Source organism: Panthera onca, chromosome F1 (assembly GCF_046562875.1).
Source record: "Panthera onca isolate mPanOnc1 chromosome F1, mPanOnc1 haplotype 2, whole genome shotgun sequence".
Lineage (NCBI taxonomy): Eukaryota > Metazoa > Chordata > Mammalia > Carnivora > Felidae > Panthera > Panthera onca.
The window spans coordinates 69,032,903-69,045,980 of record NC_138355.1 but is presented as its reverse complement, the minus strand read 5'-3'; the positions used below and the strand labels follow the sequence as shown (position 1 = coordinate 69,045,980).

The 13,078-nt window shown below is 54.7% G+C and overlaps 1 protein-coding gene across 2 annotated transcripts; it reads right to left on the bottom strand.

The window, feature by feature from the left end:
- Nucleotides 1-1,345: 1,345 nt before the first annotated feature.
- CD5L (CD5 molecule like) lies at nt 1,346-11,409 on the bottom strand. Of its 2 annotated transcripts, none has more exons than XM_060644596.3 (6): nt 11,258-11,406; nt 8,903-8,929; nt 6,040-6,360; nt 4,370-4,678; nt 3,080-3,400; nt 1,346-2,258 (listed from the first exon to the last, which is right to left on the bottom strand). In XM_060644596.3, the coding sequence occupies exons 1-6, from the start codon at nt 11,283-11,285 to the stop codon at nt 2,254-2,256; spliced, it is 1,011 nt and encodes a 336-aa protein (XP_060500579.1). In that variant the 5' UTR covers nt 11,286-11,406; the 3' UTR covers nt 1,346-2,253. The 2 variants fall into 2 exon arrangements, with proteins under 2 accessions (XP_060500579.1, XP_060500578.1); XM_060644595.3 differs by lacking the exon at nt 1,346-2,258 and adding an exon at nt 2,273-2,968 and having other exon boundaries at nt 11,258-11,409.
- Nucleotides 11,410-13,078: the final 1,669 nt, after the last annotated feature.

Genomic DNA, 13,078 nt, shown 5'->3' with positions numbered 1-13,078 from the left:
CTGTCGAGGGTGGGACAGGCAGGGCCACAAGAGTGGTCCTTGGGGAACGAGGCGTATGGCAGCTTGCAAGCCCTAAGTCACCTTCCCAGGGGACGATAGTCCACTGAAGGCACAGTGGCGGGAGAGTGGCCCGCCTGCCCGAGTGCCCAGAGGGTTGCCCACAGCGTCTCCTACTAAGACAGATCTGGGAGCCCTGTTTGCTGGCGAGGCCCCGGACCCTGTCAGGCTGCAAGGGGGTGCTGATTGTCACAGACTTGTAACTGCTGCCTCAGGGTGATTTTCAGGGCCCGGGACCCCTCTATGTGGGAGACTGTGCAGGTGGTACGGTCAGTCCCCAGCCCCACAGGCCCGGAGGGCCCCGTCTGCCCCAGGCCAGATGAGGGGGTGCACACGGGGCATGTGTGGGCCAGGAAGTGCCCTGGCAAGGGCCCTGACAAGGGTCAGGAGGGGTCGGGTCTCAGGAGGGTCTCTTGGAGGAAAAGGTGTGAGCCAGCTCACAACCCCTGACCTGCGCAGGCACTATTCCCCCCGAAGGCAGAGCTCGAGGGGAGCAGACTGCTTTGCCAGGGCGGGGCTGGGGGCGCTGGCCGCTGTGTCCTCTGATAAGAGGCACCTGGGAGAGACTAGCCACGTGTCCCGGAGGACACAGCAGAGTCTGAGGGCGGGCAGTCACTGTCACACGCGAATCTCCTCGGGCCGTGGCTCGCTATGTCATCCGTGCCCACTGTGGACATCGAGGTGGCCTCCTCCCCGACGTTTCCAACAGGCCAGCGTCACCTCCGTATTCTCTCCTTCGGTGACACCACTTAGGCTCCTGCCAGCTCTTGCTTCCGGGTGGGATCCAGCCCGTCTCTTCCAAGTGCTGTTACTTTGATCTGATGGGTTCTCAGGGGACTTGGCCGGCATGGAAACAAACGAAATTCTAATGCAGAAATTAAGGGAGATTCAGAGTTCCTGTTGTGAAATTCCAACCCTTTCTGCTCTACGTTGGATACAACAGCTTTTCGGTGCAGGCAGCTCTAGGTTTCCAGCTCCTATGGGGTGGCGGGAGCAGGGTACTGGTCTATGGGGGAAATCAGGAAGACCTCATCTGATAAAGGGAGCTGAGCAAATGAAGGCAAGTCTCTTTGAGTCACAGGGTCGGTCCCCAAATGTGTGATAAGGCCTTTTCTTCTCTGCTCTGGAACCAGGTTGTTCCCTGTCCCCACCCTAGGGAAGAGGCAGGAGGGTAGGGCTCTAGAAGGCACGGGGTCCTAAGTGCTGGCGGGGTCTCTGCTGCCCCAAAGGCCGTCGCTGACGCACCTGCTTCCCCGGGGCGGAAAAAAAAGCACCTCGCACAGGAGCCAACGGTTGAGACGTTTAGACCGTGAGATCGACTTTATTAGGCGGCGTAAATGCAGGCACATTACAGGTGCTCAGAGTCTAAGGCTCGAGTTTTAGAATCAAGTCTCGATTCTCTCCTTACCAGCCTCGCGCGTCGCCTCAGACTTGCAGGTGCCAGCGTGTGAGAGGCTAAAATGAGAGGCACCATCTGACTGGCGTGAGGCACGGCCCCGGGCCTCTCCCTCCTTCTGGTCGCAGCCGCACAGCCAGCGCGTCTCCTGGGACCCGTTAGGATGCGTGTGTGCGCGCAGCGGCTCGATCGGCCGCAACCTCGCTGGCTGGTCACCAGAGCCGTTTTCTTCCGGGCGTTCAGGGGGTGCAACATGGTTTCCAGGTGCCACGAAAGGGTCTAGAATTCCAGGACGCTGCTCTGCTGCTGAAAGGACGTGTTGCCACCAAGGAGCAGGAGGGCGGCGAGGTGCAATGCATCGTCGTGGTCGTCCGAAGCGTGAGAAAAAGAGTTTAAAAGGTTCTAAGCTTTCCCCCCAAGTTCCACGTAACTGTCCTGCTCCCTTCACGTTCTTTGCAGGCACAGAGATGGGGCGGGGCAACAGCCCGTGCTGCAAAGAGCGCCGGGCTGGGCGAGGGGAGGCAGGACAGGCCCCAGCCGGGGCAGGGGGGCCGCTGTGCGGGCAAGGGGACGAGGGCCCATCTCCCCCGGCGGAGGGCCTGCAACACCCGGTAACTCCGGGCGACCACGGGAGCGCTTGGCTCTGGAGCAAGGCGTAGGCAGAGTTCAGACTCTTCCTGGGGGCAGAGCGGGGCTGTGGGTACAGCCTGTGGCTGGGGGGCTCAGGCCGGGCCGATCAAGGCCCAGGAGAAGTAAGGGCGCTTGGGGCCTGTGGGTCAAGCATCAAGTAGGCCAGGCTGCTATTCTGCAGAAAGAAGAAGCATGTACAGTGAGAAGGGGGCACGTCCAGAAGGAAGGCTTCATGCAAGCTCTAAGAGGCTCAGAGAGAAGACTGGGTCCCCGGAGAGGAAAGAGAGGTCACCGCCTTGCTCGGCCCCGTCGGCCCTTACCCGGCCCCACGGTGGTGTTTCACCCGAGCAGGCCTGCATATCTACCCTGCTCACAAAGCGGAGCTTTGGACCCCAGGGGCCTCGCCTGCATTTTTCCGGCTTCCTCCTTCCCTCCCCCAAAGACGCCTGCAGCTCGGGGCTGGTCTGCCAGCTGTCTGAGAAGAGTCTGTCTCCCGGGCATTGCCAGAGAGCCCCCTACCCCAGCCCCGTTCCCAAGGGTTCACCTCAAATAAGGGAGTCACGCAGGTAGAAGGAGGTGGGACAGGCTCCCATAGTTTAAAGTCAGGGTGCGAGGGTTGGGGTCGTCTGGGACAATGACCCTTGAGTTCAGAGTCAGGACCCGGCACTTTCGTTCTGCTCTATCATTTCCAAGCAATTTTTACGATTCTGGAAAGTTGCTTATCCTCTCTGACCCTCACTCTCTTCGTGTTTGATCTAAGGGTGTTGATCCAACCGTTTTTAAAACCTCTCTTGCTCTCATATCAATAGGTAGACGGTTTGGGATTTATCAATAATCAGTATCGTTATTGTTTCTATTTACTGCTGGAAGACCTCATTCGTGTCCCTGGAAGAAAGCGTCAAGTGGGGGAGCGGCGTGGCAGCCGGGGTCTCACCCCCAGAGGGAGCCCCCCTGTCCTTCCCTCCCGCCACGCTGGCCCATCCACCCAGGACTGACCTTCACAGACCACAGCCACGTCCTCTCTGTGGTTACAGTTGTGGTAGCCCCAGGACCTGTGTGGGCACTGCTCCAGGGACAGCTCCTTCCCCGAGCAGTTGACGTCGTCCAGCCAGATGCGGCCGGCCCCGGGGCCGAACCTTCTCCGGACTTTGACAGGTGGAGACAGGGGCTCCCCGCAGCCCAGCTGCCTGCACACCACCCGGTCTGCTTCCTGTCCCCAGCCGTCGTCGCAGACAGAGCCCCACTCGCCCTTATGCAGCACCTCCAGCCTCCCCTCACAGCGGCTGCGTCCTCCTACCAGCTTCAAGCCAAAGGGATCTGCAGGTGCAGGAGGAACAGGGGGGAGGGCGGGAGGCAGGGAGGATGATGGGTAAGCTCCTCTGAGCCGGCACTCAGATCCCATCAGCACCCGAGACTCTCCACCCGGCTCCCAAGCGTACATCCCCTTCTCTGGACCTGACCTCGCGGCCCCGGTCCCTTTCCTTCACCAGGATTTCCCACCTCCCCATCTAGTTTATTAAAATGTGACGTTAGTAGGGGCACCTGGGTGGCTCAGTCAGTTAAGCCTCCGACTTTGACCCAAATCATGGTCTCAAGGTTCGTGGGTTTGAGCCCCGCGTCAGGCTCACTGTGGTCAGCGCAGAGCCTGCTTCGGATCCTCTGTCCCCCACTTTCACTCTGTCTCTCTCTCAAAAATACACATTTTTTCAAAAACGTGAAAAAAATCGAACGTTACTAAATGACTTTCCACTAGTTTTTAAAAAATTGGAGAGCTCAACAATACCTGGAATGGTGTGCCTGTTCCTACTAAATAGAATTCAATATAATAATAGTTCATATGAATATAGTGTTTAAGATGGCTTAAAGCACCTCCGTATACAAGGGCACATATTATTGTCTCCATTTTAACTTTTTTAATGTTTTATTTATTTTTGAGAGAGAGACAGAGACAGAGACAGAGCATGAACAGGGGAGGAGCAGAGAGAGCGGGAGACGCAGAATTTGACCGCTCCAGGCCCCAAGCCGTCAGCACAGACCTGAACATGGGGCTCCAGTTCAAGAACCGTGAGATCGTAACCCGAGCCGAAGCTGGACGCTTAACCGGCTGAGCCACCCAGACTCTCCAATTGTCTCCATTTTAAAAACAAGAGAATTGATGGGCGGCACAGCTAAGTTACTTTGTTACCGTCATCTGATGGATGACGGGTTCTCCCTGAGCCTCGGTGAAAGTGAATCCGATTGACCTAAATTCATGACTGAACCTGCCTCTGGACTCCTAGGCATTACCTTCACATTCGACCCACACGTCCTCATTGTGGGTACAGTTGTGTTCCCAAACTTCAGAAAGGCAATATTGAAGGCTCACTTCTTGTCCTGAGCATGACGCCTTTCTCTGCCAGATGGCCCCTTGGCCCTGGGTCGCTTTGTTGCAGACTCTCCGGGTCAGGGTGGCCCGTCCACACCCTAGCTGCCGGCACACCACCTTGGCGACTGCAAAGCTCCAGCCTGCTTGGCACACAGAGCTCCACTCCCCTTGGAACTTCACCTCCACTCGGCCCTGGCAGCGCCCGGGGCCATCGGCCAGCCTCACACTCTCTGTGGGGAAGCAAAGAGCAGGTGTCTGCTTACACAACAACATGATCCTCCCAGAATAGAGCCCCACGGACACGTCCCTGTGCTCTTGGCGCTTAGCACGACGCATCTAGAGTGCTCAGCGTTGCCTCGTGGGTGCTTGTGGAAAGGACGGACAAGTGAGTCGATGGAGTGAATGTCATTTTTCAGTTCCAAGTGAGTTAATTATTTCTGTAACATTTTTAGTTTTTCAAGTTATTTTCACGTTCGTATTCTCATTTGTTCCTCCTAAGAGGCAAGCGGAGGCGTTGCGTAGATTTTTACAAAATAAATGCAATAGTCACCTACACATTGTGTCCCAGACCAAAAGCTTTTTGGTTTGTTTTCAGTGTTTATCACCCAAGTATCGTGGGTTAGCGCTCCTGACCCTCCACCTCTCCAAGAAATAGGAACGAGATTCCAGCGTCAGGCAGCCTGAGTGGTTGTGTCCCTGGTTACGGTCTGCAGGGTGACAAAGAGAGGACACAGAGCAACCTAACCCTAACCGCCACCAAACCACAGTCTAATGGGGGGGAAGTGCACACAGAGAGGGGACTGTTAGCGCACAGGAAGCAAGTGTGTGGAGAGGGCGAAGAAATACGGCAACTATACATACACACACCAGGCTTGTGTGGGTTTCCTAGGAACGGCTCTCGTCCACACTCCAGATGGTGGACTCCTTGAGAGCTGGAAGAGCATGCGTCATACTTTGCTTTTTTTCTAATGTTTATTTATTTCTGAGACAGAGAGAGACAGAGCATGAGCGGGGGAGGGGCAGAGAGCGAGCGCGAGACACAGAATCCGAAGCAGGCTCCAGGCTCTGAGCCATCAGCACAGAGCCCGATGCGGGGCTCGATCCCACAAACCACGAGATCATGACCAGAGCTGAAGTTGGACGCTTAATCAATTGAGCCACCCAGGTGCCCCTGTACTTTTTTTTTTTTTTTTTTTTTTTTAGCACCAAAACCCGGGAAGCATACGTCGTACTTCACCAGCTCTTTTCTTCCCCATACCTCCTGCCAAGCTCCAGACACAGGTTATACTCTTGATCCAACATTTAGTGGTGGATGGATCTGTGCATGCTCGTGTGTGTGTGTGTGTGTGTGTGTGTGTGCGTGCACGCACGTGCACAAAGGGGAGAAGCAGCCCTTCACGGAGGCTGAAACTACGGTGAATGCTGTACCTCAACCAAAGAGCATGGGCAATACTAAGTGAGGGTAGTGTTCACCTGCAGGGCCCACGATCAGGAAGAGGTGAGACACGAAGGGTGAGGAGCCAGTCAGCCACGTGTCGAGTCCACAGTGGGCTCAGACAGGTGAACTGGCCGGAGGGGCTGTGGTACTCACGCTCGCACACGGCTCCCGCATCCTCAACATGGGAGCATCTGATAGCATCTTCCTTCTTACACTGAGACAGGCTTTCTTCGATCCCATTGCATCTGAACAAGTGGGTGAAGACTTTTTGGTCCTTTGGTGTCACTGGTCCATATACAGTGCCACTCATGGTCTTCTTGGCCTCTCCACAGTCCAGCTCCCGGCACAGCACGGCCACAGCGTCCATGTTCCAGTAGTCATCACACACGGTGACCCACTCGTCATCCTGCTGCACCTCCACACGACCTTCACAGCGGTGGTCACCTCCCACTAGCCGCACTCTGGACAAAGACCCTGCAAAGGAACGGGAGCCTGGCTGGGCATCCAGAGGAGCCCGGAGAGGATGCAGGCATCTCAGGAAACTTCCATCACTGACAGAGGGTGTTTGGAAAGCTGGGGGATGGGAAAGGAGGGCTCAAAAGGGAAGGGGGGGGGGGAGAGGAGCTTCAGGACCTCATCCCTAAGCTCTGATTCTGCTCCCTTTTAATTTACCCTGCCAAGAAACTCCACGGCAAGACACCCACAAACACATGCTCACGTGGCCAGACGGTGGAAGCCCCAGGTCAGAACACAAACGTAGAGGTGTTCCCTGTTGCATTCTTTCTTCTTGACCCTGTCCTTCCCCATGGCCACCAGATGAGGCAGGATGTTTAGACATAATTTGGGCTGAACAACCTGACTCTCTCTCTCTCCCAACATCAACGATCTCCCCTACCTTGCTGCTCCCTATGACATCTTCCCATGTCCGAGAACACAGCTCAGAAGAATGCAGAGAGAAGTAGGCAAAGGGCCAAGCCTTTGCACATCTGAACCTCGGTCATTAGTCCAGAGGGTTCCAGCAGCCGGGGTAGGAGGCAGCCTCCCCAGAGCCTCCAGATAATTTCTGAGGAATCCAGAACCTGTTTCTGCTTCCCGGCTACAACTCTGAGGGTGGAAAAGAATAACTGAAATCCTCTCCCTCTTCCAGCAAGACATAGACATAGAGTGATGGCTGTGGGGAGGACAGAAACGCGTTCATCAGGCAACACACTTTTATTGAGCACATACTATGTTCATGAACTCAAAGAACAGTGACCAACAAGACTGTCCACACTGTGTCCTCAAGGACATTATATTTAAGACATCTGAGGCAACCCCAGCGGGTCTCCTGCAGCCTCCGAGTGACAACGTGGCACAGAAAAGCTGAGTCAGTCTTGCTTCCACGGGATGGGGCGGTTGACCTTAGAGAGGTCTGGGGCACCTGGCGGGACCGCACGTGCCTGCTGGTCTGTGACCAACCAGGATGCGAGCATTGTCGCCTATGACCACGTGGGACACGTGGGTGACTCAGGCACCTGCAGGAATGGAATATGACCTCGAAGGAGCAGATCTCCCACTGCCTCTGCAGCACACAAATCCTCTAGAACCTGCATTCAACCCCAGAAGACATGGCTGAGTGGGAAAGCTCTGAGCTGGCTGACTTCAAAGTGGTTTGGAAGTTGACCTTTGGTTTGCTCATTTGCTTTTGTGTCTCTCCTTTTCCTCCATGTGTCTTTTGAGGGAAGCAATGTGAGGCATGGAGGCTAGAGACAGAGATTTAAATGTAACTACAAAACAACTAAGCAAGGTTTTCATTTTTGCACACCTAAGTTTGCAGCCTACAAATAAAGATAACCTTAGAGGAGTCACCCAGAAACAGCATTTCATTGCAAGATTAGCGTTTAGACAGGCATTATTGTGTCCTCTGGGATGCTAGCTGCACACATTATCTGACTCTGAATTGTAAAATTCTGGCTCTAAGTGAGTTTTCCTTTCCACAGAAAGGAGGCATAGAACACTTCCTAGGAAAGAAGAAATATGTAAGAAAGAAACAGCGTTAGTGTCCAAGAAACCCAACTGCGAAGAGATCTGAAAGCCAGGGAGAAGGGCTGGGGGACCATCGAGGCAGATGCGTCCCCAGCAGTGTCCTCGACCTATTGTGTTGGCTGATGGTTCCAGAGCAGAACCCTGGGGTGGAGGGGGAGCGTCCCGGGCCATGGAAACCTGGAGAGCAGTTGTCCCTGTGCCAGCAGCAAGGACGGCCCTGGACGCCACAGGAAAAGGCCCGTGTAATCTGAGCGTCAGGCTGAGAACCCCAGGCAGCACTCCAGAAGGAATCGAACTGCACCCTGCAGATGTGGGGCCCCTCTCTAGTAAAGAGGCTAGAGGCTAGTGGCTGCCCCTCTCTCGCGAAGCCTCTACCGTCAAGACAAAGAAGACGGATGGGGTAATATCTAAGGAGCTGATAGTCCACGACCAACCCCCTAGAGTCTGGAGCATCAGTCTTCCCCTTGAGAGACCCATTCCCCTCGTATGTTGCCCAAGGACCCTCACTCGAGGGGCCGGTGGAGGCTGAAATCCAGTCCGCCTGCTGCCGGTCGAGCCACAGGCCGCATACAAGTTGACGCATTTCTAGTTCAAAGGAGCCATGCAGGCTGACACAGGGTCCTGCCAGTGGTAGAGCCCAGCAGGGCAAGAGGAAGCTCCTCACCCAGATATGCCCGCGAGGAGGTGAGGTGCCTTCCGAGCCCCAAACAAGGCCATCTGCTGCGTGGAGGTGCCCAAGAGTCTTGGGCCACAGAGGCCAAGTGGGAGGGAATCCCCTTTTGGGAAATGCCACCTGAATCCCTCCCAGGTTCTGGAGGTGGGAAGCCATCCACATAAGACTGAGTGGGCGGACTGAGAAAATGGGAAGGAAATCTACCAGGGCTGTATCGAATAGAGCCTCTCTCCATGCCCCAGGAAGCTTCAAATTTTCCATCTCTGGAGCTTGGAGCCCCCCACCCCCCCGCCTCTCAAGGACCTCAAAAAGTCTTACCTAAAATGCCAGGTCCAGTGCAAATGGCTGGGGAGAGAAGAAGGCAGTTGAGTGAGATCATACAGTCCATTTCCAAGGCTTTGTTCAAACAACACGACTGTCTCTAAATTTTTTGCTAGACTTTGTGGGGCAGCTAAAGTGTGGGTACAGAGCCTCCAGACTCGGTCCTGTGGGGACCTTCCCCTGCAAGGACACACAGACAGTGGCTGGGAACCACAAAGACCGGTCTGCCACAGCCCATCATGTTCCCCGAACACGCAACGTTGGCTCTGCCCCAGGGGTGTTGTGCAGCCTCTGGGCTCCACAGGAAGAGGTGTCAGAGGTCCCCGGAATGGGCTCTGGTGCAGAAGGCAGCGACACCACCACGGCAGCTCAGAGCGGGGGAAATGGGAGGGATCGTCTACGTTCACTGGCACTGCATTGGGACCACAGCCAGCGTACTGTTTCTGTAAAGGGCCAGATCGCAAATAATCTGGGCTTTGTAGACACACGGTCTCTGTCACCACTACTCAACTTTGTCACTGTAGCGTGAGAGTTGCCATGTGTCCGAACGAGCACAAAGAGCATGGCCATGTTGCAACCAACCTTTGTTCATAGACTCTGAGATTCAGACTTCAGTGCACAAAATGTCATTCTTCTTTGGATTTTTTTTCCCACCGTTGAAAATGTGAACACCATCCTTAGCTTGGAGGCTGTTTGCTGGCCTCCGGGGGCTCAACAGGTCAGAAAGCAGCTCTGTATTTGCTTCCCAATCCCCAGCCTTAAGCACCGGCACGTCTTAGGACATCATAGTTTCTTCCCGCAAGACCTCTGGGGGGCCAGGATCCTCCACGCATTGGGCTCCCTTTTAATGCTGCCAAGAGTCCTGAACCCTGTGTCCACCTGTGGTCCCCGAGTGGTCCCCGAGGCCCTAGGCATTCTGCAGTGCAGAACAGTTTTTCCCTCCCCACATCTTGTGGAATGTTTGTGAAGGAGCTAATATCTTTGGTCTAGAGCCTTTCAGGCAGATCCAAGAATTTCAGTGGCTTGTTCTGAACTATTTGCCAAGTAGTTTCTTAACAACCCTAAGCCCTTGGCCTTCAGGATGTGGCCGCTTGTCTGCAGCTGTCTAAAACTCCAGATCGTATCACACATAACCCCCCACATCTCCAGTAAAGGGCACGAAGCATGTGCACACAGAGAGGAAACTGAGCGTGTCGACCCTGACATGCAGGTGTGAAAGTGACAGAGCCCAAGAGTGACTTGAAAACTCTGGGGCAGAGTAGACGACTGCGGGGGACCGGACCGGAGAGGCTTCACCAAGGAGGTGGGGCCAAAGGAAAGTCGGGAAGACAGGGTAGGATGCATGTGATGGGCCGGCCCGCTCTTGGGTGATACGGGGACACACTGAAGTTTAGGAGAGTGGCCAGCATCCTGCACAGAGCGCGTCGATGCCCGGTTGAGAGCCCAGTGCAGGCTCCAGTGATGCACCAGAACATCAAGACAATACAAAGTGGGTAAGATTGGGATGCCTGGTGGCTCAGGCAGTCGGGCGTCCAACTCATGATTTCAGCTTAGGTCATGATCTCGCGGCTCATGAGTCTGAGCCCTGCATCTGAGTAGAGGCTGCTTGGGATCCCCTCTCTCTCTCCCTCTCTCTCTCCATCTCTCCCTCTCTCTCTCCAAATGAATAAATAAAACTTAAAAATGGCTGTGATTAGTTAGGGAAGGGACCTAGTAGGCATTGTTGGATGCCCCAAGCTTCTTAATTCGTGAAAAGTCTCCCACAGGCCTCTAGAGAACATAATATTCTCCTCATTCCATAGATGAAAACAAGATTCCAGAGAGAGAGGGTAATTGAACAATTCAGACAGCCAAGAAATCAAAGGACGAGAATGAAACTCGGGTCCCTTTGACTCCAAAATCCCATTTACTGTAAATGAATCTGGATGATAAGAAACTGGGAAACCCCGCATGAACGCTTTTTGGAGGAAACTGGACAGCGTGGCCTGTGGAAGGTGTTTGCCTGTGGTTCTACTTCCTTTTCTTCCCCCACCTGCTGCTACGCATGGTTCACTTGTCTTTTTCAAAAAAAAAAAGTGCCTTTGGGGAAATTTATGCAACAGGGGAAATGATAGACTATTATAAATTTGTCAGGGCAAATAGAAAGTGATAGGGAAAAAAAATAAAACCTCTGGGGATCACAGTGGATTCTAAATTGGGTGTGGACTGAATGGCTTTGGGTTTAGAACACTGTTGGACACAGAAGGGGCAGGAGAGCAGAAGTCACTCCTTGAGAGGGAGTGGGGCCAGCTGGGCAGGGGGTTCTTGGGGGGGGGGTCTGAAGCCTCAGCCAGCAGGGCCCGAGATACTCACCGAGGATTAGGGAGAAGAGTAGCGCCATGAGCCAGGAGACGGGAGAGGCTGAGCTGGAATCCGAGGCCGCGAGGAGGCCCCAGGGCAGCAACGGAGAGTTCTGGGCACAAGTGCACCGCGGGACAGAGGTCCTGTCTGCAGCAAGAGCATTATCAGGTGACCAGAAGCCAATGGGCTCAGGGGGCAGAGCTGGTGGAGCCGGGCTTGCTGAGCTCAGTGTATCCCCAGAGGAAGGGAGGTGGCCGGAACTGGCAGAAAGATAGCGAAAACAGAAGGAAACTACAAAACCCCCAAGCTGCCCTGACTTGGTTCTGCTCTAATCTCAGCTCCAACCGCCTCTGCTTCAGACCCTTCACTGCGTAACCACGGCAATCAGCTCCCGCGAGGGCAGGCGGGGACCAAGAGTAGGGCCATTTCACCTGCTAAGATCAGGCAACCCTTGACCTCCGTGTGGGGTTCGTGGGGGTGAGAGACCAACTTTGATTCCTTCGCCCCAGATGGAAGCACCAGGAGAATAGAGAAGGAGAGTAGAGCGAATCCAGACTTGCCCTTGGAGGCACCATGATTCAGAGTCAAGGCATCGATCTCTGCAGCCGAGGCTCCTTTTCCTTCAAGCCAGCCATTCCGGCACAGAGCAGAGGGCTTAGTACACGGATCTGCTCTTCTCTACCTGTCCTGGTTTATGCCCATCTTTGGAAGCCGAGCAAAAAAGAGGTCATGAAACCAAGTCACTCCTAGGACCAGGATGTGATAGACAGCAGTTGAGTAGCAAGATCCCTGGTCTCTCCAGCCTCCCGCCTTGCTATCGCGCACAGCCGCGCATCCAGAGCTGTTCAACGCTGGACTACGGAGCTCTCAGCTGCGTAGGCCGGCGTCACTCCTGCCGCTGCTTCTCTGAAATGTCCACGTCACTCCGCACAAAGCTTGGCTCCTTTGGGCTTTGCTCTTTCATCCTGTCTTTCTTCGCTTGGTTATCACTGCATCCGGTAAAGAGCTCTGAGTAGCGAGAGAGCCGGATGAGTGTGACGGGCGCAGGAAAGGCACTGATGCGGGACACAGTCGTGCAGCTGCGACAGGGTCTGTGAACAGCTGAGGGAGCAAAGTATACGGCACTTTGGGAGCACAGTGGAGGACATGGTCACTTGCACTTGGGGCTAATCAGGGACTTCACAGGGGTGATGACTCTTGGGCAGGAGGCGAGGGGCAAGGGGGCCGGAGAGCCGGAGCGGGAAAGGCTTTGCTCTGCATGTGTGGACAGAACAGAATCATCTACCTGAGCGACGCAGGCTGGTCTGGAAGGGCTGGGTCTCAGCCCGCGTGGCAGTCGGGTGCCAGGGATACTGGTGTTGAAAGGTACACGTGGTGGAGGGTCTATCACAAATGGGTCCGTAAATGCTAATTACTCACACTCTCACTCTCCAAATCTTGAAATGATGCAGTAGCAGACCCAGAATGCAGAAAAGCCTCAAAGCATCAGCTTTCCTGTTGATGACCCTCTGTCAGGTTGTGACCGGGATCCCAGACCCTGTGCATCTACCTTCACCTTTGGGAGGCAGACCTGCCCTACAGAGTTTACGCTTGGAGAAGAAAAGACCTGCTGTGGCCCAGGAGCCCACCAACCAGCAAGGAGCTCAGGCTTCCGGGCTCAGAGATATTTCTCCCCCATCATGTGGGACATCGGGTGAAAGAGAAGGGAGGAAAAATAAAGACGAAAGCTTTCCTGCCAACATATTTTACTAGCAGAGTCAGGAACGTGAAGAAAGGAAAGGAAGGCTATCGCCCCAAGGATGCAAAGAGCCGCCCTGTGATGTGATGCATGTG